The sequence below is a fragment of the Fringilla coelebs genome (assembly GCF_963513975.1).
Source record: "Fringilla coelebs genome assembly, chromosome: 3".
NCBI lineage: Eukaryota > Metazoa > Chordata > Aves > Passeriformes > Fringillidae > Fringilla > Fringilla coelebs.
The window spans coordinates 33,099,965-33,123,447 of record NC_140030.1 but is presented as its reverse complement, the minus strand read 5'-3'; the positions used below and the strand labels follow the sequence as shown (position 1 = coordinate 33,123,447).

Below are 23,483 nucleotides of genomic sequence, written 5' to 3'. Positions count from 1 at the left end.
CTGACAAATTCAGATTTTAACAAAGTTTTTTCCTGTCTTGAGCAGATGTATTTTGGTGCTGAATTATACACTTTCTTTTAGTTTAGTTAAACAGTTGCACTGCTCAAGGATTTCTAGTTTTTTCCTTGTCTTTTGCTGCAGCCTAGTCAAAAGATCCTTCCTGATAATGTGAATTCATACCAAATTGCCATTAAATTTCTAATTGGGTTACATTTTCTTCTAAAATATCACTAGGACATAAAAGTTAAATAGAATAGGCTAGCTAGTCCAGCATTGTAGTTTTAGCAATTACTTTTATGATATCTTTGAAACAAAGAAACTTTAAGCAAATGGTTTTTTAAAAATTTTTTTTAAACCATTTAAAACCATTTTTAAAATGTTTTTTTAAAAAAAATTTTTTTTGGTCTTCAAACTATAATGGTAGTACTGGATCTTTTGGGCCCCATATTTTATTCCAGATATTTGTCCTTGAAATCCTTCAGAGCAACTGCTCCTTAAGAATAACTTCAGTTTCATATATTTACACCTGGGGGGTTCTGTGAACTGGATTCTGGATTCTCAGAATGTGAGAGAGATAACTTGGTAAATCCTTTAGTCACTTTCTACCTTTGTTCTGAGGAAATAACAAAAACCCCCAGGCAATTGTGGTCTTTTCATATGAGTATGTCAGTAAATTTTCTACATAAACATTGCTGATATACTTAGTAATACTTTCAGAACACTTTAAGCCTTCATAAACCCTACTGAATACTTTTTTATAACACCTTGGAATAAAAAAGTAGTATTCTTCCATAGCAGATTCTTTATTAAATACATCTCTTTTTGGAGGACTTAAACTGCTGAGAAGCACACTAATTCAAATCTCTTGAGTAAAATCTCAGAGGGATTCAGAAATAAGTAGATATCCCACGGGTTTTAAATAAGCACATTTCAAGAAGAAAAAGGTATTTCATCTTGAGTGATTGAGTCTCACAATTAAATGAACTGCTCAGATTTTCATGATTTTTGTTGTTGCTTACAGTTAACCTGAGCAACACTTCTGCTTAGGAGTGTCTGAGCAACAGGAATAGTGAATTGGAATTGTCATCTTCTGTAGTGTTCACAATAAATTCAAATAAACACCTGGGAAGAGAAGCAAGATTAACTGCAATCCAAAAACTGTTGTGCAATGTTTTTAGGGTTGTTTTAAGTCGAAATTAATAACTGCATTATAGTTGCTCTTCTGTTGCTGTTCTTTTACAGTGGCAGTGTGACTTGAAATACAAACTGTGTTAGGTTGTAGATTGAACTGGAGAGCACAGTGTGGATATTTCTTTTCCTTGAGAACATCCAGTAGGTTTTGATACTGATTCCTTGTAAGTTATACTACAGTGTTGTTGCAAGACTATATTCCTTATTGCATAGTGAATTCGTACAGGTTTAATGAGAGAATTTATGAGCTAAAGGGGATGGGGAACACGTCCAATAAAATACAGGGCATGACATTTTCTTCCAGTAATCTCTAAACCTAATCAAGAATTCTAGAAAATGTCTCACTCTATAGAATTGTTAGTTTCTCTGGGAGTAGAGTAAAACAAGGTTTGTGTTTAAAACATTGTATTCATAGGAAAATTCAGTTACCATTAGGAAATACTGTTTTTATAGCAATGTTTGAAATTTATCAGGTCTATTAATATAATAATGATAATGATGAAATAATATTTTCTTCGGTTTCTTTCTTCCCTTCTAACTGAAAGAAGTCAAAATACAGAAGTAAATGAAATGATGGGCAGGAATGAATGTTAGTAGCATTTTGGATTGCAAGCTGAAGTGTAGGTCAATAAGGAACAACACAGAGCAGCTGTAATTACATTTTGAGGAGATTGCAAAGTCCTATTGCTAATTTTTAATTCAGGGTCGTTGTAGGGTGTGTTAAAAGTAGTACAAAATTATAGCTCAGTCTTTCTTTTTTAACAGTATCTGTAATTTAAATGGAAGTTACAGAAGTGTTCTGCCATTGAAAGCCCACGTTTCTTTGACACAGGTCATGCAGAAAAGTGTTTGTATACAATTACTTAAGGGACTAATGGAGTTCTGGGGGAGAAACTAAAAACTTGGGTATTTTGACCTGAATAGTATTTAGCATAACTGATCTGCAGGCTGAATGACAAACTTGGTTTGACTTTCAAAGTCATTGGTGAGGAATAGGGTTTCTTCTATTATTAAACAAAAGCACTTAAAAAGCAAAGAGCAGAAACTTGAACCCCCAATACATTAATGAAAGAGGATAGAATGGAATTTTTACACCTTCAAAATAGAACTGTATTCCAAATTACTTGTTTTCAGGAGCAGATGAAAATTGAGATAAATAACATGCTTAGGTAAATATTCCTGGTCCAAGTACTTAAGAGGATAAATCTAATAAACTACTGGGATTAGAGCATTTTAATATTTAAGAGTGTGAAATTTTTGTACACTAGAGGGTTGATATGATGTGTGTCCTAGTAAAATGTGACAAAAATAGAAATATTCCTCGTTATCATTAAGTGGAAATATTATGCCAAAATTTGCAGGAATTAACATGGGAAATTGTTATGGATGGACAAAAGTAGGCATACGCCTCTGTTGTGATGGGTGCAAATGGCTGTATTGTAAACTAACAGAACCCAGGGAGGAGCAACATGTATTTTGTTTTGCTGAAAGTGGCTTATTTTTGTTCCACAGAAATAAGTTTTTCTACTTACATGTTATTCAAACAATACTTCCAATTAAATCGCCAAGATGTTAAGCGGAAAATAATCTAAAACTCCAGAGCCTAGCACTTAGTGCTTAGTGTCTGTTACCTTCATTGCTTTTGGAACAGTTCTTACTAATTTTTTACATACATGTGATGTGGTAAGAGTGAAAACTAAGTAATTACAGACACTGATTCAGACTTGAGGAGAGTGTGGAAGGGTGCTCTTTAGCCAAAGAGAAAATGCCAGGGCAAGAGACCTATTTAATGTTGGTTTCTGATACTGGACATATGTTTGTGTCTTGCCCCTGTTCAACTTCCTAGTAGAAGTTAATTCCTGTTGGCTTTAGGAAGGAAGGATCATTTTCACATAAAAAATAGATTCTGCTGGTTAAGAAATACCATGAAATTGCTACAGCCAAAGCTTCCCAGAATTGCTTCAGCACTGTATGAGGCTGCAGCAAAGCTGTGCTTCCCAGTGCTGTCAAAATCATAAGGACCATAGCATGCAGTGTGGTCTGAGTTGTCAGGACATCACTGGGTTTCCACTGTATCTCTCACAAATGATGTCACCAAGACCCCCAGCAGTGTCCCCCTCTCAGATACAGGAAATGCCATCATTTTTATTTCACAGAAAAACTTCTGTCAGGAGCTGTAATTTCTGGTGTATCAATAGATGTACTCTGATACTGACTGGAACCCTTGGACAAGGTACAAGGTACTTGTCAGCATATATGACTGCTCATCAAAGTGTTTAGAGAGAAAGTGATGATTGAACCTCAAATCATAGGTTATCTTGGCTTTATTTCCCAGCCTACTGTTAGAGTTGAGAGTACAATTTCAAGCTCTTTCTTTAGGTTATATATTGAGGGAGAGGAAGCATCAGCTGTGTTTCCTCAGTTATAGTTGAATATGCTGGTGATAATTACATTTTGTCAGAAAACTTTATCCACATTCAACTCCACCCCTCCCCAGATAAATAAAGTTCTGCCTTTACAGCTTCTCTTCAGATTTTGAAAATTTAAGGTGAATAGGAATGATGTTAAAATGTGTTTTTTGGCAAGGTGAGACAATTGTATATCTTTGCTCATCCCTGATGGAGCAGTGGGTTTAGACAAGGTGACATCTAGAGATCCTTTCCAACTTCATTCTATCATTCTGTTACTCATGGATAAGTACTTGTGGTTTTGTTTTCCTGTTTTTTTTTCTTTTTTTGTTTTGGTGATGTATCTTTCCCAAAGCATCACTATGACCCAGTGTTTATACAGTGGTATTGCTTTTTTCCATGTGAGAATGATTGAGACGGAGGGGCTGGGGTGTTGTTTTTTCCCCTCAAGCTTTGAACTGCCAAAAGAAAAGGACTCTTTTCAAAACCAAAGAGTAATGCAAAGTGCTTCAGTTTTCCTAGCATCTGTAGTTCTTTTTGAGTAGGGAAAAGCTGTATTTATGATAACTGTTTGAGAACCTCACCTCTGAAGAGAAACAGGGAGGTAAGGATTTTAGAACTTTTGTTTCTAGAGAGAAGACATGAACATTGCAGTCAAGCTGTAATGTAGCTTCTGCAAAATATGTCCCCCTTATTGTAATGGATACTTGGCTAATTTGTTTCACTGGGGTTTTGTGATTCCATTCTGTTGTCCCTACTATGTTTCATGGTGAAAAAGGCACAGTGCAGTAGCATAAACAAGTTACTATAGTGCTGGCTTTTGTGACCACTTTGCTTCAGTAATGAATCTTGAGAGCTTGATGAGAAGTGAGCAGCCCCAGAAGGCAGAAGGACAGAAGGCTGTGTGATGGACTCAGCTACTGGGCTTAGGGCTGCCTTGGAGCTGTTCTGGGTCAGGTCAGAGCAGCTTGAGGAGATGTCTTGTGCGCTGCCAGTTTGAATCCAGAAGGAGGAATGAGTGCCCCAGGTCTCAAAAGTCTTAGGCAATGTTAAAATGCTCATAGCTGAGCAGTCCCATTAGAAGTGTCTCTGGTAGCTGTGCTGTCAGTGATAACCTCCCCAGCTAGACAGAAGGACAGAACAACAGAAACACAGTGCTCACTGAAAAGAGTATAGTTGGTCCTCTGAGCTTTGATGAAAACTGGAACACAACTTTCCTGAGTGGTGTGCTAGCTTACTTTACTGAACTGTTGCAGTCATGCTTGCAGAAGGTGTGTATCTTCTAACAGGGAGCATGGGAGAAAAACTAGTTACTAGACTTCTGCACTTTAATGATGATTGTTGTGGCTAAGGGAAAGTAAATCTTAGCTACTGTTGATTAGCCAAGTTTTAATACAGCTTTTACTGTAAAAAGTGGGAGTTATTTTATTCAAGAAGAAAATTTAACCTAATGAACCAGCTTTTATGATAAAAAAGGTATGTTCTTTCCTACAAAAGAAAAAGAAAAACAAGAGGAATAGGTACAAGCAGTCTGCTCTACTAGAAGACTGTCAAAATATTAGTGCCTTTCTTTGTTTTGTTCCAGTTCTGCTTTCTTCATCTCTGGGACTGTTTTTTTTCAACTATTATCAGCACCTAGTAGAGGTGCTGATATCTGAGGTTTTCTTTGTGGCAGAAGGATACCACTGGAACAGAGGGAAGTATACCTCTTTTTGTGGCACTTAGAAATTATATTGTTGCATCTGAGCTAGGATGAAGTTTGACTATACATACAAAAAAAAAAATTAGCACAAAACTCTTAAGATTGAGATCATGACTCTTGGATTTTTTTCCCAGTGACTGGGGACTAAGACAAGATTGTACACTTGATGTAGAGAGCAAGTGTTTGCATTATATATATTCTACAGGAGAAATAAAATCTCTTAATGCTGGAGCATGAAGTGTTTCTAAATTACAGCTTTATTTCATTCTTTTAAGCTTCATAGTCTTTCAAACTGACTCATTCATTTGAATTCTTCAATGTATCATCATACTATTTAAAGGTCTGTATTTGCTAACAGTCATCTCTCTATGCTAAGAGATGTATTACTGTACAGGTTTCTTTTCTAACACATCTGACCCCTTGGCTGCAAAATAACACTCTGGACTTCTGTTTAAGTCTTCTTTCCTTAGCCATTTTTAGTGTAATTCTAAGCTTTTACAAGCCCTTAGCAGCCTATCAGTAGTTATGTTTTAGCCCTTGTTTTAGTCCTTATTAACTGACATGTACTTTGCAGAGAATGAATATTTTTAATAATTGCAGATTTTAAAATTGTTTTTGTGTCTGGGAGGAAATTTGATTATTTCCAGAATACACAGAACTGTTTGGTGCTTATATTCATTCAGCTGTGCATGTGGAGTGTTTTCTTCAGCAGCTCTTTAGTTTTGGACTTGTAACTTTTTGCCGATGCAAAAATTGCTTCCTGGAATAGTATTAGTAAAGAAATTGCCATGTATTAATAAAATGTATACTCAACAATTATGTATTTTGACTTCTATATCTTCACAGAACCATTCACATGATAATTTACTAGATGCTACTGACTCAAAGAAACAAGCAGCCAATCAGCACAACTATCGTACGAGGTATGCAGCAGAAGAAACTGCAAGGCCTGCTGAAGAGTTGGAAAACGGACACAGTTCTTCAGATGTAAGATCCTTATTCTTGAGGCAGTCTTACACATTCCATTTCTATACATTAAGCTCCTGCTTCAGCTAATGGAACATTGGTTTTAGTGGAAAATCAAGTTACATTTTTCATTGGGCATTTCCTTTCACCTCTTTAAAAATTATGTTGTATTAGGTTTTCACATGCTGTTGTATGTGTTTAGCTTTGACTTTAAAAGTAATTGACAAAGGAGAAAAATGCTCATTTGTAAGGGTATTTTGCAAAGTATATGTGCAATTTGTAAGCCTAGGCAGTACTGCCCATGGGGCCTGGCAATGTGATCACCAACTTTAGGTGACCCTGTTTGAACAGGGAGGTTGGATAATATGACCTCCAGAAGTCCCTTCTGGCCTCAATTATTCTGTGCTTCTGTAACTATGGTAGAGAATGAGTGAGGAGTACATAATGGGGTTCATATAGGGTTTTTGTTTACTATTGAAAAGATGTGGAAAAAGGATGTTAAAAACACTTGAAATAATTTTTGAGAAGGTAAACTAACCTTGTCAAATGGTGATGAAAAATGTTGCCCTGCACTGCATCTGGCCAGATATTGTCATACTTCTTTATATAAAAATCCACTAAAGTAAAGGAACTATCTACAAACTAAAATGCCTTTTTAACATAAAACATCTAGAATGCCAGATGTTTATAACACATATAAAACCTAGAAAAGTTTTCATTGTTTTGTCATATATTACAACTTGAGCTCTAAAGAAAATCCTTTATTTTTCTCTGCTTCCCCCTCTGCCCCTTCCCTATGCACTCTGCTCTCCTTATTAGGAAGGGGAAGTAGTTGTTGCCAGTGGTGGAACCTCAGAAGATGATGAAAGAGCATGGCACAGTGATGGCAGTTCTAGGTAAGTGACAGTATATATAACATACAGAGAAAATTCTTGCCAAGAAATCTTTAATAATTTTTGCTGTCAACAGTTAATGTTAAGGAGTAATAACTAACACTTGTGCAGATTTAGAAGAAAAAGTGAAGAAGAACATGAAACTTTCAGGATTTAATTTTCAGTCATATTGCTAACTAAAATTTAGGGAAGGTTTTTCCTAATTTGCTAGAAGCTGAATTGTTTTGCAGGAAGCTATTTCTTATACTTTCAGGCACACAAACACTTCAGGCAGGTAGTAGCCGTTTCCTATGGTGCTCAGTCTGAGCTGTGATCCTTGGTTAAGTTTCTTGCAAGACCAAATGATGTTAGGGCTTTTGGTTTATTACCATTTAAATTGTAGATAGAATATAGGGTTTTAACTATTAAAGCATTGTAGTTAGCTAGATGGTTAACTGTAATCTTTTATTGGGTTATATTATGTAGTCCAATGCACTTTATAAGGGTTTAATTTCTTTTTTCTTTGTTATATCATATATAGTGACTATTCTAGTGATTATTCTGACTGGACAGCAGATGCAGGAATCAATTTGCAACCACCAAAGAAAATTCCTAAAATTAAAACAAAGAAAGCAGAAAGTAGTTCAGAGGATGAAGAAGGACCTGAAAAACAAAGGAAGCAAATTAAAAAGGAAAGGAAAAAGGGTATTGAGGAGAAAGATGGACCATCAACATCACCAAAGAAGAGGAAACCCAAAGAGAGAAAACAAAAGGTTAGATGTTCTTTGTGTATTACAGGTTGCTCATTTCAGCTGACTTAGAAATAATTGGATGAATGATTCAGTTACATATACAACTTAATATTGTCTAATTTTGAAACACATAATGACTTTTACTCTTTACAGATGGTAATTAAAGACCTCTTGCAAGACAGATGACTATAATGATATGCTTTTCTGAATATGATACATAAGGAGCACTTCTCATGTCCTTATCACTATCCTTGCTCACACCAGAAACTTCTGTACACACACACACACAAGATCCTGTTAGGAATTTCAAAGCAGCCTTGCTTGAATGGTTGTACAAACCCCTGCTTTATCTGACTTATTGGATACAGACAAGGAGTGTGCACCTAGGATGAGCAACTGCCCCGAATGTTATTGCTTACAAGGATGTGATGTGGAAATGCATTCTGAAAATGCAGTTCCACAGCACTTTATAGTAAATATGCCAGTAGATAATGTGGATGTACTCAATCCAGGTAATTTTCACATGATTGACCTCATAAATCTCTTCCTTCTTATTTTGGTTCCTTAATTGGAGGCAGCTGTATAATTTTAGTGCTTTTTTTGGCCAATGCAACCATGTGAATTTGGTTCAAGAGAATGACATGCTTCCATTTTTTTGAGCATGAGACATATTTACTGGACTGCTATTACATTCAGTTTTTGTTAGAGTTCATCCCCACACAGCCCCCCCAGAAATCTCAAAAGGCAGTTAAGATTAATCCTCACAGTAACAATAATTTTGTACTAATCCTCTATGTTTTCTTCAGAGGCTGGCTGTAGGAGTTCTGGCAGAAAATGGTTTGACGCTGGAAGAATGGCTGCCTTCAGCATGGATTACAGACACTGTTCCTCGGCGGTGCCCATTTGTCCCACAGATGGGAGATGAGGTACTCTAGTTTTTCCCTCTGTGTCCTTGCTTCTTTCAGTTTGTTTTTGCCTTTTGTATTTTCATCTGTGCATTTTTTTCCCTAGAGACTTACAATCAAAATATTTTGCATTTTCTTAAAAACATTCTTTGATCTGGCTAAATTTTGCTTTCGCTTATTTGTACTTAGAAAATATTCTGCACAGTGTTGCTTTAACTTTTTGTTATTATTCCATACTGTTGCAGTAGTGCTCCTTCTTGTATGGTATTCAGTAGGTTGATTTCCTTAAGACACCTGTAGACAAGCTGTGTGAGGTGCTTTATGTTGTGAAAGTATTCCTTAATTGTAGAGCATTTAGTATCCTGAAGTGCAGGAAACAAATCAGATACGAAATTAGGTCTGAAAAGCAGACTTCAGTTTGGGATTTGAAAAAAAAAAAACACAGGAATTAAGCCTCCTGGGGAAGGTTGTGGGGTTTTTTGCTTGGTATGATTGTTTTGATGTCACTTTAAAAAAAAATTCATTTATTTTGAAGAAAAACTCTGATATTATCTTTATCCCTTGTGTTCCTGATATAAAAAACTTGTGCTCATCTCTTACAATGTAAAAACCACAGAAAAGTTTTGTATATATGTATTTTATACAAACCAGACTGTAAATACTTTGTAAACATGACCCAGATGTCTCAAAATACGGTAGCAAAAGAATACCCACCAGTTTTTGTTTTGGAATATTTAGCAGGTGAACATTACAGTGAATTCTATGAATAAGTAGTTTTAGGCAGAATGCAATCTTGAAAGCCAGAGTCTTTGCATGTTTCTTAAAACCCCCTCAGGTTAAAATAAGAGGAAATAGCTGGCTTGTGCTGTAATGGGCAGTGTGTGTTGTCATGTTTTCTGAGTTACTAAACAGAGTTGTTGTATAGCTCACACCTTCACAATGCTGTTGGAGAAATACTTGATGTGGTGGCAAAGTTGATTAACTTTGTTCCCAAGCTAAAGCTTTTTGTGGGCTCCGCCTCAGAAATGGAATCAGGGGCAGAGGTTGCATGTGCAAGCAGTTTTGTTTTTACTGGATCACTTCACTGATCCAGTTCACAGCACAGCTATGCAAAAATTACATCAGCAAAGTCTAGTGAGGGAGGGAAGGTGCATTTCAAGTTGAGAGTTGCAGCTAGAGAGAATGCTTATGGATTGGTACCCTCCAGGAAGTGTGTTTTGGAGACTCTGCTGTTCAAAAGATCAAGTCCAAATAAATATATTTGGTGCCTGATACCATCTGGATACAGTGAAGCAGCCAAGGATTTATCAGTACCATACTGCTCGGGAGACTTTAACATCGTATTGGTTTAGTAAGATAAACAGTTGTGTTTGATTTGGCACCTGCTGAATACCATGTACAGTGTGTACTAGGAATATCTAAGTAGGGTACATCCTTTTGCTGAAAATGCTTTATGTGGGAAAACAGAAAGTTTTGTATCCTGCGCCTAGAAAGTAGGAATAATTGCACCAATAGAGAGTATGTTTGTAATCCAGCTGCTCTGTCTGAAATTCCATCTCTGATACTTGCCTTCCCTGGATTTACGTAATATGTGAAAAGAAATTATTCATCTAGAGAGTTACTTTTGAGATTCACAGAAATAAAGGGTTGGTTTAATTAGAGAAATGTTGTGAGAAGAGATATTGTGTGGCCTTCCAACACTTTGTTGGATGGTAGGTATGTTTTATAAGATTTAGGGGAGATATATTTAAAATTTGTTCTCAAGCTGTACAAACAAGTAACAAAAAACCAGTAGTGCTATATTTAGTTACACTTAGGGTATAAGAATAGCACATACCATCCCATTTCCCTTTCTGAATAGTGCTGTTTACAGATCTCTGCCCTGTGACTTGAGGAACGGTGGAAACACACCAGAGAGATGGGCGTGCAACTTTGCTGTCTGAATACCCAAATACCAGTTTTGCCTATGTACTACAGCAAACATGCACAAGCAGGAATTCATCAAGAATAAAAATATTATTTCCTGGGAAAAGACATGAATTCTTTTTTTTTTCACAGATATCTTTCCAGTTTGTTCTTCTGCCAGAAGATGCAATGCTTAGAGTCATTTGCAAAATAAAGAATATTTCTGTTCTGTAAACAGTGGGTTGAATTTATGTAGTGGTTTAGCAGAAACACTAAGTGTAGCAGAGATTGTTCGTAGCCTGTGCACTTTTTTTTTGTTTTGATTGACTGGAATGTATGGGAAACAATCATCACAATGTTGAGAGTGTAATGTAAATTTGCCTTCAGATGTGTCTCAGTAGCCTCTGTTCCTTTTCCTGATAGATAGAGTCTGACAGTGCCTAAGAGATTCTCACTGCTTTCATGCCTTTTGTAGCTGCTGTATGTTTTGTCCCTATGAGGATATTATGCATATTGAATACTCTGAAAACAGGGATTTTAAAAAAATGTGGTGCTGAGTTCTTAATTTAAAAAAGATAAAATTTGCCACATGACACTAAGAGTTCAGTTCCTGTTAATGTAGAAACCTGGCAAAGACTTCTTTATACTGCTTTATGATACAAGAGTTTTGGACGGTAGGTAGGAATACAAATATTAGTGTGTTTATTTGTGTATTTTAACAGTTAAAATGATTTCTGCTCTGCTATTTTTTGTTGTATTGGACCTTTACATTAAAGCTATCTTTCCTTTGTGCAATTAGATGGAAATCCCATGTTGGGACACTTTAAGAGGATCTTTTATCTGGCATAAATTGTACCAAGAATACAGCCATTTATCAGATCTTTGTTGTGGAACCTCTGTTTCGCATTTCAAATACATTCCTTGAATACATGTTTGTGGGTTTCAGCTTACTAACTCATTACAGTGATGGCTTATAATAAAAAGCATTCAACCATGTGGTATGATATACAAAAAGATCAAAGCAGAATTGGATTAGACTCTCGATGTCTGAACCATGGAAATTTATACTAGAAGGATTAAAAAAAATTAATAAGCGCTGGAAATGTCTATTTTAGTTTGTTCAGGCATTTGTTAGGCTATTTTTTCAGTGATATGGAAGCAAACACCAAAATCTTACCAGAACAATAACAGACTTTTCCTTCTAGAATGTATTTCTTGTTCAAAAAAGATAAGCTAGATAGTGAATTTTGTGGTACTTGATAGTTAACTTAGGGCTGTCCTGCAGTGATGTATAACCAGGTGGATTAGTGAAATTGTTGTTGCTGTCATTTAATTGCTCTATGGTACAATGATAAATGGATGGTTTTGTTAGTGATTTTGTTGGTCTCACTCATGTGTAATTTAGGGTATTTTGTCCATACAGAAAATAATGTTTTAAGTATTTTCTGCTTTTTTTGGTAAATGTTTCTATAATAGCTTTTTAAATTTTCCTCCACATAATTTTTGTGAACCCCTGACTTTGGCAGGAAAACAGACTGGAAAGCTGATGAAATAAAAAATACACACGTTGTATGGCAGTGACTTTTTAGCATTTCAGCTCCACAGTCTTTGTAGCATAACTGTCATGTTTCACTTTTAGGTTTACTATTTCCGACAAGGTCATGAAGCGTACGTTGTAATGGCCAAGAAGAATAAAATTTATAATATAAATCCCAAGAAACAACCATGGCATAAAATGGAATTGCGGGTATGACTTATTTTTCCTTTTTGTTTGTATCTCAATATTAGAAAAAAAAAAGATAAATGGAAACTAACTGGAAGTAAGTCCCTGATAGAAGTAAATCTAGTGCTCTTAATATTGTAAGGTAAGGGGAAAATTTATAGTCAAATGAAATCAGACCTTAAACTGTACTACTTTTTGTATCAGCTTGAGCAGATAAGATGGTTATACTTCATAGAAAAATACTTTTCAAGCATATTGCATTGTGAAATAATAGCTTGTTGTGGAAGACTAAATGTCAGTTTCTTGATTTTGATGTGATCTGGCAGAAATATAGTACATTCAACATACCCATGTTTCTTGTTTCAGAAAGCTATTTCAATTAACTTCAGTGGTGGTACATAGTATTTTGTTTATTCTAGGAGCAAGAGCTGATGAAAATAGTTGGGATCAAGTATGAAGTGGGATTGCCTACTCTCTGCTGTCTTAAACTAGCTTTTCTTGACCCTGACACGGGTAAACTGACTGGAGGAGCTTTCACCATGAAGTAAGGAAAGCAATATTGCATGCACATTGGGGGTTTTCTTGGATGGGGATGGCCAGGGGCTCTTGAGGTCGAAAGTTAAATGATTACATTAATATTGGCCTTGTGCTTTTCAAGTGTTGATTTTGAAGTGTTGATTTTTTTAACGTGCTTCATGTTATGCTTTTGCTGTTTTATGGCTTAATGATTGTGTGTTCTGTTGTAATTAGGTACCATGATATGCCAGATGTCATAGATTTTCTAGTTTTGAGGCAACAATTTGATGATGCAAAGCATAGGCGATGGAATATAGGTGAGTTGTGGGGAAAGTTGTGTGCTGTAGTTTTGTTTATTTGTTTTTCTTAGTGTCTACCTATTTTCATGAGAGCTTTCTTAAAAGTAGGTTATGGTAAAGAAATCCTAATACTATACTGAAGTCAAAGAGTAAGCTCTCCCCGTAGTTAACTGGGGAGTTCTACTTAATCCTTGACCAAAGTGACAGCAAGCAAGCTAAATATTGCAATTTAAAAAAAAAAAAGTGCAAAGAAAATTTCAGATGTATATTTGCAGAGAGGATAGTTAGGGATAGGTTTTAGGAATGGGGTGGGTGTTGCTAGCTGAAAACTTCTTGTAGCCTATATATTGTTTGTATCTCTTTTCCAGTTGAAGGCCCTCCTACAACTGCATTGCTACTAGGACTATTTTTTACCAATTTCTGAAATTTCTGCTGAAAACATGGGAATACTTTTTCAAAAATTGCAAACTGATGTCTAGATTGTACAAAAAGAATGCTCTTTCCATCTTATACTTTTTGAATTCTTTTCTTAACCCTGTGGTTTAACTTCACTGAAGCGTATATAGTTATAATTCGCTGCCAAGTGATGAGGGAATGACTTGGATTCTTTTTACTTTGCCTGTGCCCAGTTATTTTGGAGTACTGGATATTGGAACAATGCCCATGACTGGTAGGTCCTCCAGTCAGATCTATTTCCAAGTCATCTTCTCCATACGATGACAAAGATCACCTTTCAGCCATGGAATTAATCTTCTGTCCTTTGATGTCCTTAGGTTGTATGCCTCAGCAGTATCCTTAGGTTGGGCACTTTATAATGTATAAATTACATGATGCCATAGGAATAAGTTCCATATCATCTCATACTTTACACTGTGTTGTCTAAAAAGACAGCTCATCTTCAGTTCTATAGGGAATTTGGTAAAGACCCTAGACTTTTGATCTAATAAGAAATGTTGATTTCTTCTCAAATATCATTTCAGTTTAAAGATCTCCTAAGTGACAAGATTGATGAAGATCTAATAGGTTGCTAAGCTTTGCTCTTTCCTTATGGTTATGGATCTCTGCTCTTGCCCTCCTCTGCCATGCCATGTTTTTGCACAAAATCATTGCAGCAGCAGCAGAATGATTGCCATAGTTTGTGAACAGCCTAGCCAGGCTTCCTGAGCTGATGGTGTATTTCAAGATGATGTATTTGCAGTCTGGAATAAATCCAAGCTACACAGAAAGTATTGGAAGTACTAGGACCTTTTATCAAGCTTCCAATGCAAATAATGTGAATTTTTGTTGTCTTGGCTTTGTTTTAGGGAAGAATATCTGTGTATTTATTATATCTTTGACTATTAAATTTATATAATTGTATGAATCCTTTTAGAAGGAACAAACATAAAATTTGAAATTACAGGTTCTTATTTGCATTCCGATTCTATTTACTGCATATCTTTATCTTACTATGGTTAAACTTCAAGTTTAACACTTGAGCTAAAAGCTATTCCAGTAGAATTCTTGCAACTTCAACTGCATGTCTTAGACAGGTGTGCATACCTGTCTCTTACATAGCAGGCACTGTGAGTTGCACATACATTTTTTGCTATCTTCAAGTGAGCATTATGCAGGGATACCCAGTTCTGAGAGATTTTGGACTGCCCTCTGCATAGATGAGGTAGCACAGAGGATATGGGGAAAGTAGAAATTCAGGAGATGGTTCTTTCACTCATGTTGTTTTCTGCTTTAGCATTCTGTCTGTAGGAATGCTGTGGCTCTTGAGAACTTAGAAGCAGCTGCCAATATATGCCTCTTTAAGTGGTTTTGATCTGCTTAATGTTCAGCTCAGTGAAGTCACTCCTAGTTGTACCTCTGGATGTTTCTTTGTAAAATTGATCACTAGGGAAGGCTATATTGGAAAACTGTAATTTTATAGCTCTTCAGAAAATAAATTATTCTTTCAAAATAAAGCATCAGACCTTATTTACATTTTTGATCTTGCATTTCAGATATTTCTGGTTTACTTGGTTCTATTCAGCACAATTAGGATTATTAATAGAAGCTTTATAATTGTCTTGAATTACTAGTGATCCATTAAATTAAAATATTTTTTTTAAATGCAGTAAAGAATGCAGACCATTTTTGAGAATAAATTTACTTCCTATTATTTCAGACAACTTCAGCAAGCATTTGGGCAGAGGGTGGATGTATTGAAATGGAACAAATACTGCAGCAGCTGAGAGTGTGTATATATTCCAATCCCACATAAAAATGTGTAGTTCTTGGAATCTCAGGCTTAAATTACATTTTTTTCTTGTATTGAACAGAATTCTACACTAAAATTGTTTCCTAATTTTGTGGCATGTGTTGTAGAAAATGTTAGCATTTATGATGGTGTGTAATACATGCATTCTCATGTGTAATTTTTTTAATAATGCTTCTGACCTTTTTCCTCAGCTGCGTGAATGCTTTGTGGTAGTGAAGCCATTGCAAGTCACAGTAAATTACTTTGCTAACCTTTTGAGCAAGCTTTAATAAATTTTATTCTATTATCAGTCAGATTGCCTGCATAGTAAAGAGAATGAACCTCTTGAGTTGCATTTGCATTGCTGAAAAAGCACTTCAGAAACTGAGGAGGATGAGCTCAGCAGCTTGTAAAATATTCCCCTTACAGAAGTGTCACAGTGCTCAGTTATTTTAAGGTAGCATGTAGTATTTAGTGCAAGTAGATTTGAGATTTAAAGGAGTCTTAAAGCACTGAAATGTCTTACCTTTTATATGACATGAAGAAATAAAATCATAAATAAGGAATATGTAGGTAGATTTGCAAATCATTATTTTTCTAAAATGCCGTATTAACTTTCATTTTGGTTAAAAACAATCTTCAGAAAGAATTTAGTAGTTTTGTTAGTTTTTAACAAAAACTGAGCATTGACTCCTGCTTGCCTGCTGAGGCTGTAAATGTTCAGAAGGATTTCTGTATTCAAGACCAAGCCAGATATACCTAAACCTGATTTTCTGGGAGGGTAACATGCCTTATATTGATGAAATTATTTTTTGTTCTCACCTAGGTGATCGTTTCAGGTCAGTGATAGATGATGCTTGGTGGTTTGGAACAATTGAAAGCCAGGAACCTCTTCAGCCTGATTATCCTGATAGCTTATTTCAGTGCTACAATGTCTGGTTAGCAAATTTATCTTCAATCTTTTTTATGCTAATTAGTTACTTCATTTCAAGTACTGACTGAGAAACTTACTTTCATTAAATTCAGTCATGCATTTTGCTGTACCAGTTTATTATAATATTCTGTGGTGTATAAATTAAAGTTTTGTTACAAACATTAAATAATTACGTTGTTGAAACAATATTAGTAGGTAATTTAAGTGTGGTTATTTTTAAGCTGGGACAATGGTGATACTGAGAAGATGAGCCCTTGGGACATGGAGCTGATACCAAGTAATGGTATGTTACCTTATTAATATAATTTGCTTTACAAGTATATTTTAAGTAGAAAAAATATGTTATATGGTTTTACATAAACAATCCTTGTTTTGGTGGGGGAGTGGAAAGAAGGCCCAAAAACAGTTGCATTTAAAGAATATCTTTAAATCAATTACTAAACTAAAAGAGAATCAAGATAAAAGAACTGGGAAAACACAGCCACGCTAGATAAACTGAGTGATGTTGAAAACAGAAATAATATAAAAATTACTATAGATAACGTACAGTTAAACTTAGCTCTTTGTACAATTAGGAAGATAAACCCATGCCCTAGGTCAGCTTGAGGAAACTGCTGCTTTAAGATATGTCAGCATTTCTGCAGACATTCAGTGCATTGCAGATGCAACCTGCGCCTGAGAGAGAGTTTGCAAATAGCAGCATTTTCCTCCCCCTCTGGCCCAGCACGTGTAGCAGATACACAGGCTGCAGGGGGGACAGCATAGCATGGGCACTGTTAACATGTTCACTCTTTGTTGGTTGGTTGGTTGGGTTTTTCTAAGACTTCATAGAACTCTTGTTAAAAAGCAAAGTAGAATCAGCATTTTTTCCTTGTGTTTTCCATGAAACATTTGATAATATTGTCTCTTGAAAGTAAGCATAAATAATTCTTAATTATTTTAATTGTAATTGTGGTCATTTCTGCTTTTTATTTTGGTTCAATCCTTCTTTTAATGAGTACCTCTTTATCATAAGTAAAAGACAGGTGTTAGACTGATAACATGATTAAAATAAATAATTAAAATAGACTGCCCCTGTTTACTTTTTAGTAGAGGCCAATTCCTGTTGTCTTAAGAAGGGAAAAATAATTTTCAGATAAAGAATAGGTACTGATTAAGATACCCAAACCTGAATCTGATTTTTTCACTATATTAACAAATATCAACTTTTGTTATACCTTCTTAAAAATTGTTAAGAGGACTGCTTAACATCATACTTTAAACATCTGCTGTTACAGTATAAATTGTCAAAACAGGTAGGTCCTTAAGGATGCTAAGGTGATAAGACTATTAATTTGCATACTCAGGAACTGTGGTTTTAGCATTTGACCTCAAAACTGTGGCAATGTAGAACCACTACCTGGAGAATGTTTTAGCAGCAATGTCAAAAGTTATCTTAAACTCTAACTGGAAATCATCCTCCGCTCCTTACCAAAATAACTTATTACCAAGAATTTTGGCTTTTAAACACAGAATAACTCCAAAACCAAAACACAAGTTTTAACTGTGATAAATTAGTTTCTTAGTTGGTTCTAAAACAAAATAACAATTACTATTTGGTAGAGGATAAATCTTCAGGGAGGACCTCTACATCAAACTGCATTGTAAGGATTTAAATGTAACCCAGAATAATATGCAGAAAGGATACTGGATACTTCCAAAATGTCTTTGAGCAAACCAAGAGCTATGCTTTTATAAAAATGATTTCATGGTGTCTTTGATTTACAGGTATATGTATTACACAAGATACAACATTTATGTTTTGTTTAATTTTCATGTTATGTTCCAGCTGTATTTCCAGAAGAACTGGGAACTAGTGTTCCTTTAACTGACGATGAACGTAGAACACTGCTCTACAAACCTTTGGATGGAGAGTGGGGTTCCAGGACCCGAGATGAGGAGTGTGACAGAATTATTGCAGGGATAAACCAGCTTATGACTCTAGGTAAATTCTGAATAATATGGGAAATGTTTGTGGTTTATGTTTTTCAGACTATCACGTGCATTTCTGAAAGTACAAAAATGAATGTGATAAAATACACATTTAATCTCTTGATTAACAGGAACAAAACTTTCTCTTTGAACATTTTTGAAGTTTTTTTTTTATAGTGAGTACTTAAGAAACCTACATTTTTTCCTGTTTCCCAAGGTAACTGTTGTTTTTTGGTAGATAATTCGACATATGCTAGGAGTTTGAGTTTTATATGTTAAAAGCAAGTTACTTGATTTTTTTAACTTTAGCTACCAGAATCTCATGTTGGGGTTAAAATTAAAACATTTATGATTAAGTGAATATTAACTACATTATGAACAGGTGGGGGGAAGAGGAAAAAAGCATATACTTACTTAGATTATGAATATCTATGTGTGGATTTTCCCTGCATTAGCCTTTTCTAATTCCTGATTTCTTCCCCACATTTCCTTAATAACGTAAAATGTTGAGGGACAAGTAATTGATTTACCTTAGGAAAGCTACTTGCTATTTAGTTGTGGAACAATTATTCTTTACAAGCAGCTTCTGAAAAAGTAATTGTTAAAATGTTAAACACATTGCTGCAAAATTTACCTGATCACAGATGGATGTCTGGATGGAGATCCATCAGTAAATACAGGCTGAATTATAAGTCTTCTGTATGTCTTTATGGGGATCAAAAGATGTTAAATCAGCAGTCATAGGTTTTGGGCGAACAGTGGTCATGCATTAAATGTAAAAGTCACTGATACTTTAGTCAACTGATTTTTGAAGCACTTAATGCAAAGTAAGATTTATGTTTCAAAAAAAATCCCAAAACCTCTTAACTCTTGAAATAATTCTGATTACCTGTATATTCCATATGTTTTTTTTTGATGACATACTGCATAAGAAGCCTCCCTTTGCTTCCTAAACAAAGGAGTAATCTGTACAGTGTAGTAGAACAAATTAGAGATTTCTGTTAAAAAAACCCAAAACTCTGGAGAAATGAAATTTGAGCTGTTTTTGCTGTGCTATCTAAGAGTAATCGTTTTTTGTATTGCATTATGGTGTATGGTAGACCACTCAGTTTGGGATTTGGTCATAGCAGGTGTGGTGCATATTGGTACAAAGTAGCAGTTGCTAGAACATTCAAAGGAGTAAGTAAACAGCTTTTGGAAGAAGAGCATTCTTTTTAGCAGTGGCATATTTTCTGTTTTTAAAGACTTTTGATACTATTAAAGGTGATTTTATGGTTTTGTATTGCAGTATTTTTTCCTTGAGATACAGGATGTTAGAATGATGTGTCTAAGCCCTCATGACGATTCTAAGTACAGGAGGAAAAAAACAAAGTTGTTTAGGTGCACAGACTTAAATTGCTGAGCAGTCCTCTAGCACTATATTGGATTGGTTTTGGAAGGCTTCTTTGCTTTTAGGTAGGGACAGGAGCAAGCATTTCTGTTTAGTTTGAGCGTGGATTTTACCCATATCTTACAGAGGCTGAAATAGCACTGTAACTTTTATGGCAGGAATTTAATGTATTGCTTTGTTTAAAGATGTGAGAGTGGCAATATAAAGTGAAATGAAACGAGCCTGTGCTGTAAATAATGGTACTGAATTGCATGCCTTCATCTGTGTATAATTTTTATACTTTTCAAATGTGTATATTTCAAACGTGCACTTGCTATGCCTTTGGGGTGTGTGGTGCTTCATGCATAACATAATGTGCACCCAGTCACTGCAGCAACTGGATGTACAGCACAGCATCAGCAAGCACTCTAAATAGAATATCCAAAATCATTTGGAATATCTAGTTACTGTTATTTTTGGGAAACTGCTGTGCATTTCAAACATGAAGAAACAGCTTATATTGCAGGGGGGTAAATCTTGAAACTGCTATGGAACTTTGTGGTTTTTAACACTGGAGGTTTGCTTGGTTTTTTTTTTTTTTCCATCTAGATATTGCATCTGCATTTGTGGCACCAGTGGATCTTCAGGCTTACCCAATGTATTGCACTGTTGTGGCATATCCCACAGACCTCAGTACCATTAAGCAAAGACTGGAAAGCAGATTTTACAGGTTAGACCCAATTCTCGGTTCTGCTGTGATCTACCAGCAGCTGTATTTTTGGTAGCTCTTTGTCTTGTCACACCAAACTAGGAGGTGGGCATGGGTGTGTGCTTTTACTTCCTTTCATCTTCTATCCTTGATTTAGGTTTCCATTTTCTAAAATTCAACAAAGGATTGAACATCTCCAAAATGTATTTTAGAATGACATGGCATTCAAATTCCTGATTGTGTAAATGACTTGTTCCATGTGAGATTCAATTTGCAGGGTTGACTGTGACTTTTAGTCCAAAGGATAAAGTTTCCACTTATTAATTTTTCTAAATACTTTCAAAATTTAATAAGAGAAACCTTAGAAATATCTCAAGGTTTTTTTTTTTTTTTGTCCTGATGTGCTTTAAAAAATATTCTTGTATCACTTTAGCAGCTACACAGAATCTGACTTCTTGAATTATTGGTGTTGAACTTCTGAGTTGTTGTACAGCAACAAAAGAAGTTTATAATTTTTGGTACTCTTTTGATATTTTCTTAAGCTGTGATTTCAATTGCTGTGGGTTTTTTCTTTTTTTCTTTTTTTTTTTGGGGGGGGGGGTTTAGTAAATATCTATATAGGAGTATAGTTCTTTAAATTACATCAGTTTCCTAGAGTTTTTGTTCTATTTCTCATTTTAAAATTGGTGTCGCTTTAGTTTCTTTTGAATAAATACGGATAGGATTTTGTTTTGGGCCAAATTTCAAAGTTCATTTTTAGTGCTTTATGCATGCTAAATGAAGACTGAATTCTAAACTAAATTTGCTTTTTCATTTTCAAAATAGCACCTCTGGTTTTTATCATTCTATTGCAATATTTAATTCCATGTTTATTGTGTCATATGAGGTAATCCAGCTTTCTCTTCTATAATGCTCTGCTTTGCTGTCAGAGAGAAATTTTTGCTAGATTTTGTTTCTCTTGTCAAAAGAGAAAGCAGTTTTTTTTGGTAATCAACACACCTTCAGTAAGTGGGCTTTTTAGTTTATAATATTGCTGAGGCCTAGTTAGGTAATAAGCAACCACACTGTTGCGCTTTGCAGTGATTTTTTTATATATATATATATATTTAGTGGATTGTTCAGATCCCTTTTGATTTTTGGGGGTTTCTCATGAGGTTTACTGTAAAACTGTAACTTTTATGCCATCAGTCATTATGATCTTATTTTATCTTTTTTAGATTTGCATCTATTTTTTTTCAGTTATTCTGCTTTTGTGCACAATTTTTTATAATGTGGCTATTCTATAGTTAGGTTTTTAAATCAGGGAAAATCTGATTGTTGTCTGTCAGAAAAAGGTATACTCTAAAACGTTTTTATTACTATTTTGTTAATCCTTAGCTGAGTTCAAAGGCGATATAGGATGGGTTATATATATCATAAAGAAAAAATAAAAGCTGAAGTGTCACAGCTGAGTTTTCCTGAGGGGTGTCAGCTGTATGTTCTTAAAGCCATTTGTATAGATTACCACAGATTATAGCATAAGAATGGGAAGCCAGAGGAAGCTGCCTGCTGCTAGTCACTCGGGGCAGCATATCTGATGTGCACATTTGCTGTTGTAAGGGAAAACAGCGGTGAATGAGAAGAAGGCTGTAACATTTTTTCCCCTGTTCATATACATTGCTAGAAATTGTCCTTATTTCTTTTTCCTTTTCTTTCCTGCTAACTGTTTTGATACAGGCGCCTTTCTTCATTAATGTGGGAAGTCCGGTACATCGAACACAATACTCGCACGTTTAACGAACCTGGAAGTCCTATTGTCAAAGCTGCCAAATTTGTCACAGATCTCCTGCTACACTTCATAAAGTGAGTTGCTTAGTAGGTCTGTTAACCCTAACTCTTACCAAGGCAAGAGCCTTTTAAGATCTGAATTTTAAAGTAAGATAGTTCTGCCCTTTAAATAGACTTGTTGTCTTCTGTTGGGGCAGAAAAGAATAGAGCTTACGTATACAAAGAATTCATAAATTTGCAAAACAGGTTTTGTAATACATTGAGTGGCACAGATTGGCATGGCATTTTTTTTTGAGAGCCTTTCTCCTAAATGATAAAAATGGGTTCAAGTATCTTCATGGAGTTACAGATATATTCATTGGTAAGTTAGGAGTTCTGATTTTGAGGTTGAATACTGGCTATGTTAACATAATTCTAAAATCTAGATAACATGTATAATAGGGTTTGAAAATGTTGGTTTATATGTATGCAAAGTAAAAATTAAAGGCTTTGTAGTCAACTGAAGTTGTAGCTATCTTTTGAACATTCTGTTATCTACAGACAAACTCAATGACAAATATTTAAGATTTTTCAGTCAGTTGAGACATCTACAGAGCTGAAGTTTGTAAGAACTTACTGTGCCCACAGCCTTGGTTTGCTCACACAGAATGAGTGCTGCTGTTTCGACCTTGCAGACACAGCAAGACACTTCATTAGTTTAACAAAAATTGTGACATTTTTAGTGATTTTGTTTGTCAATGTTAAATTGAATCTAGTTCTTTTTTATTTTGTGTGTTCTTAAAAACCATTAGAACTCTGTTTAGTATTTGGAAATCTAGGACTTTGAGTCCATAAATAAATCTTCAATTTCTCTAGTGCCTGTGATTTCTGATATTTGCTGGAGAATGTAAAACACTTAACTGCTTTAGACATTAAAAGTTTTAGTGAAGTATACACCATTAGGAACAGATACATATCTAAAGGGCTTTTCTGTTACTAATTTTATTCTTTAACATCTTTGTCCTACATGGTTTTTTTCCTGATTAATTAAGCAGCTCAGGGTTTTTCAAAGTGTATGTAGCTCAGAATTTTTCAAAGTGTATGTTTTTAATTGGCTTAGTTAAATTAGTGGATATTCTTGGATATTCTTATTTAATAATGGGCTATAACTTGAGTCTATTAATATACTGATTTAAGTGAACTAGCAATTAATGTAAAGCCCAGGCTTTATGGTTGTAACTGTAAGGTACGAGGCCTAGACAGTGGAAAGTAAAGCCCATGGTTCTAA

The 23,483-nt window shown here is 35.1% G+C and overlaps 1 protein-coding gene across 1 annotated transcript in view; it reads left to right on the top strand.

Moving 5' to 3' along the window:
• The window catches only part of PHIP (PHIP subunit of CUL4-Ring ligase complex), a 102,592-nt gene that overhangs the window by 64,380 nt on the left and 14,729 nt on the right, over nucleotides 1-23,483 (top strand). The window contains exons 21-32 of the mRNA XM_084202210.1: nucleotides 6,148-6,288; nucleotides 7,087-7,163; nucleotides 7,681-7,912; nucleotides 8,698-8,817; nucleotides 12,341-12,448; nucleotides 12,844-12,968; nucleotides 13,175-13,257; nucleotides 16,293-16,404; nucleotides 16,622-16,683; nucleotides 18,229-18,384; nucleotides 20,350-20,470; nucleotides 22,166-22,291. Of these exons, the coding sequence (XP_084058336.1) occupies nucleotides 6,148-6,288; nucleotides 7,087-7,163; nucleotides 7,681-7,912; nucleotides 8,698-8,817; nucleotides 12,341-12,448; nucleotides 12,844-12,968; nucleotides 13,175-13,257; nucleotides 16,293-16,404; nucleotides 16,622-16,683; nucleotides 18,229-18,384; nucleotides 20,350-20,470; nucleotides 22,166-22,291 (1,463 nt within the window). The remainder of the gene's footprint in view (nucleotides 1-6,147; nucleotides 6,289-7,086; nucleotides 7,164-7,680; nucleotides 7,913-8,697; nucleotides 8,818-12,340; nucleotides 12,449-12,843; nucleotides 12,969-13,174; nucleotides 13,258-16,292; nucleotides 16,405-16,621; nucleotides 16,684-18,228; nucleotides 18,385-20,349; nucleotides 20,471-22,165; nucleotides 22,292-23,483) is intronic.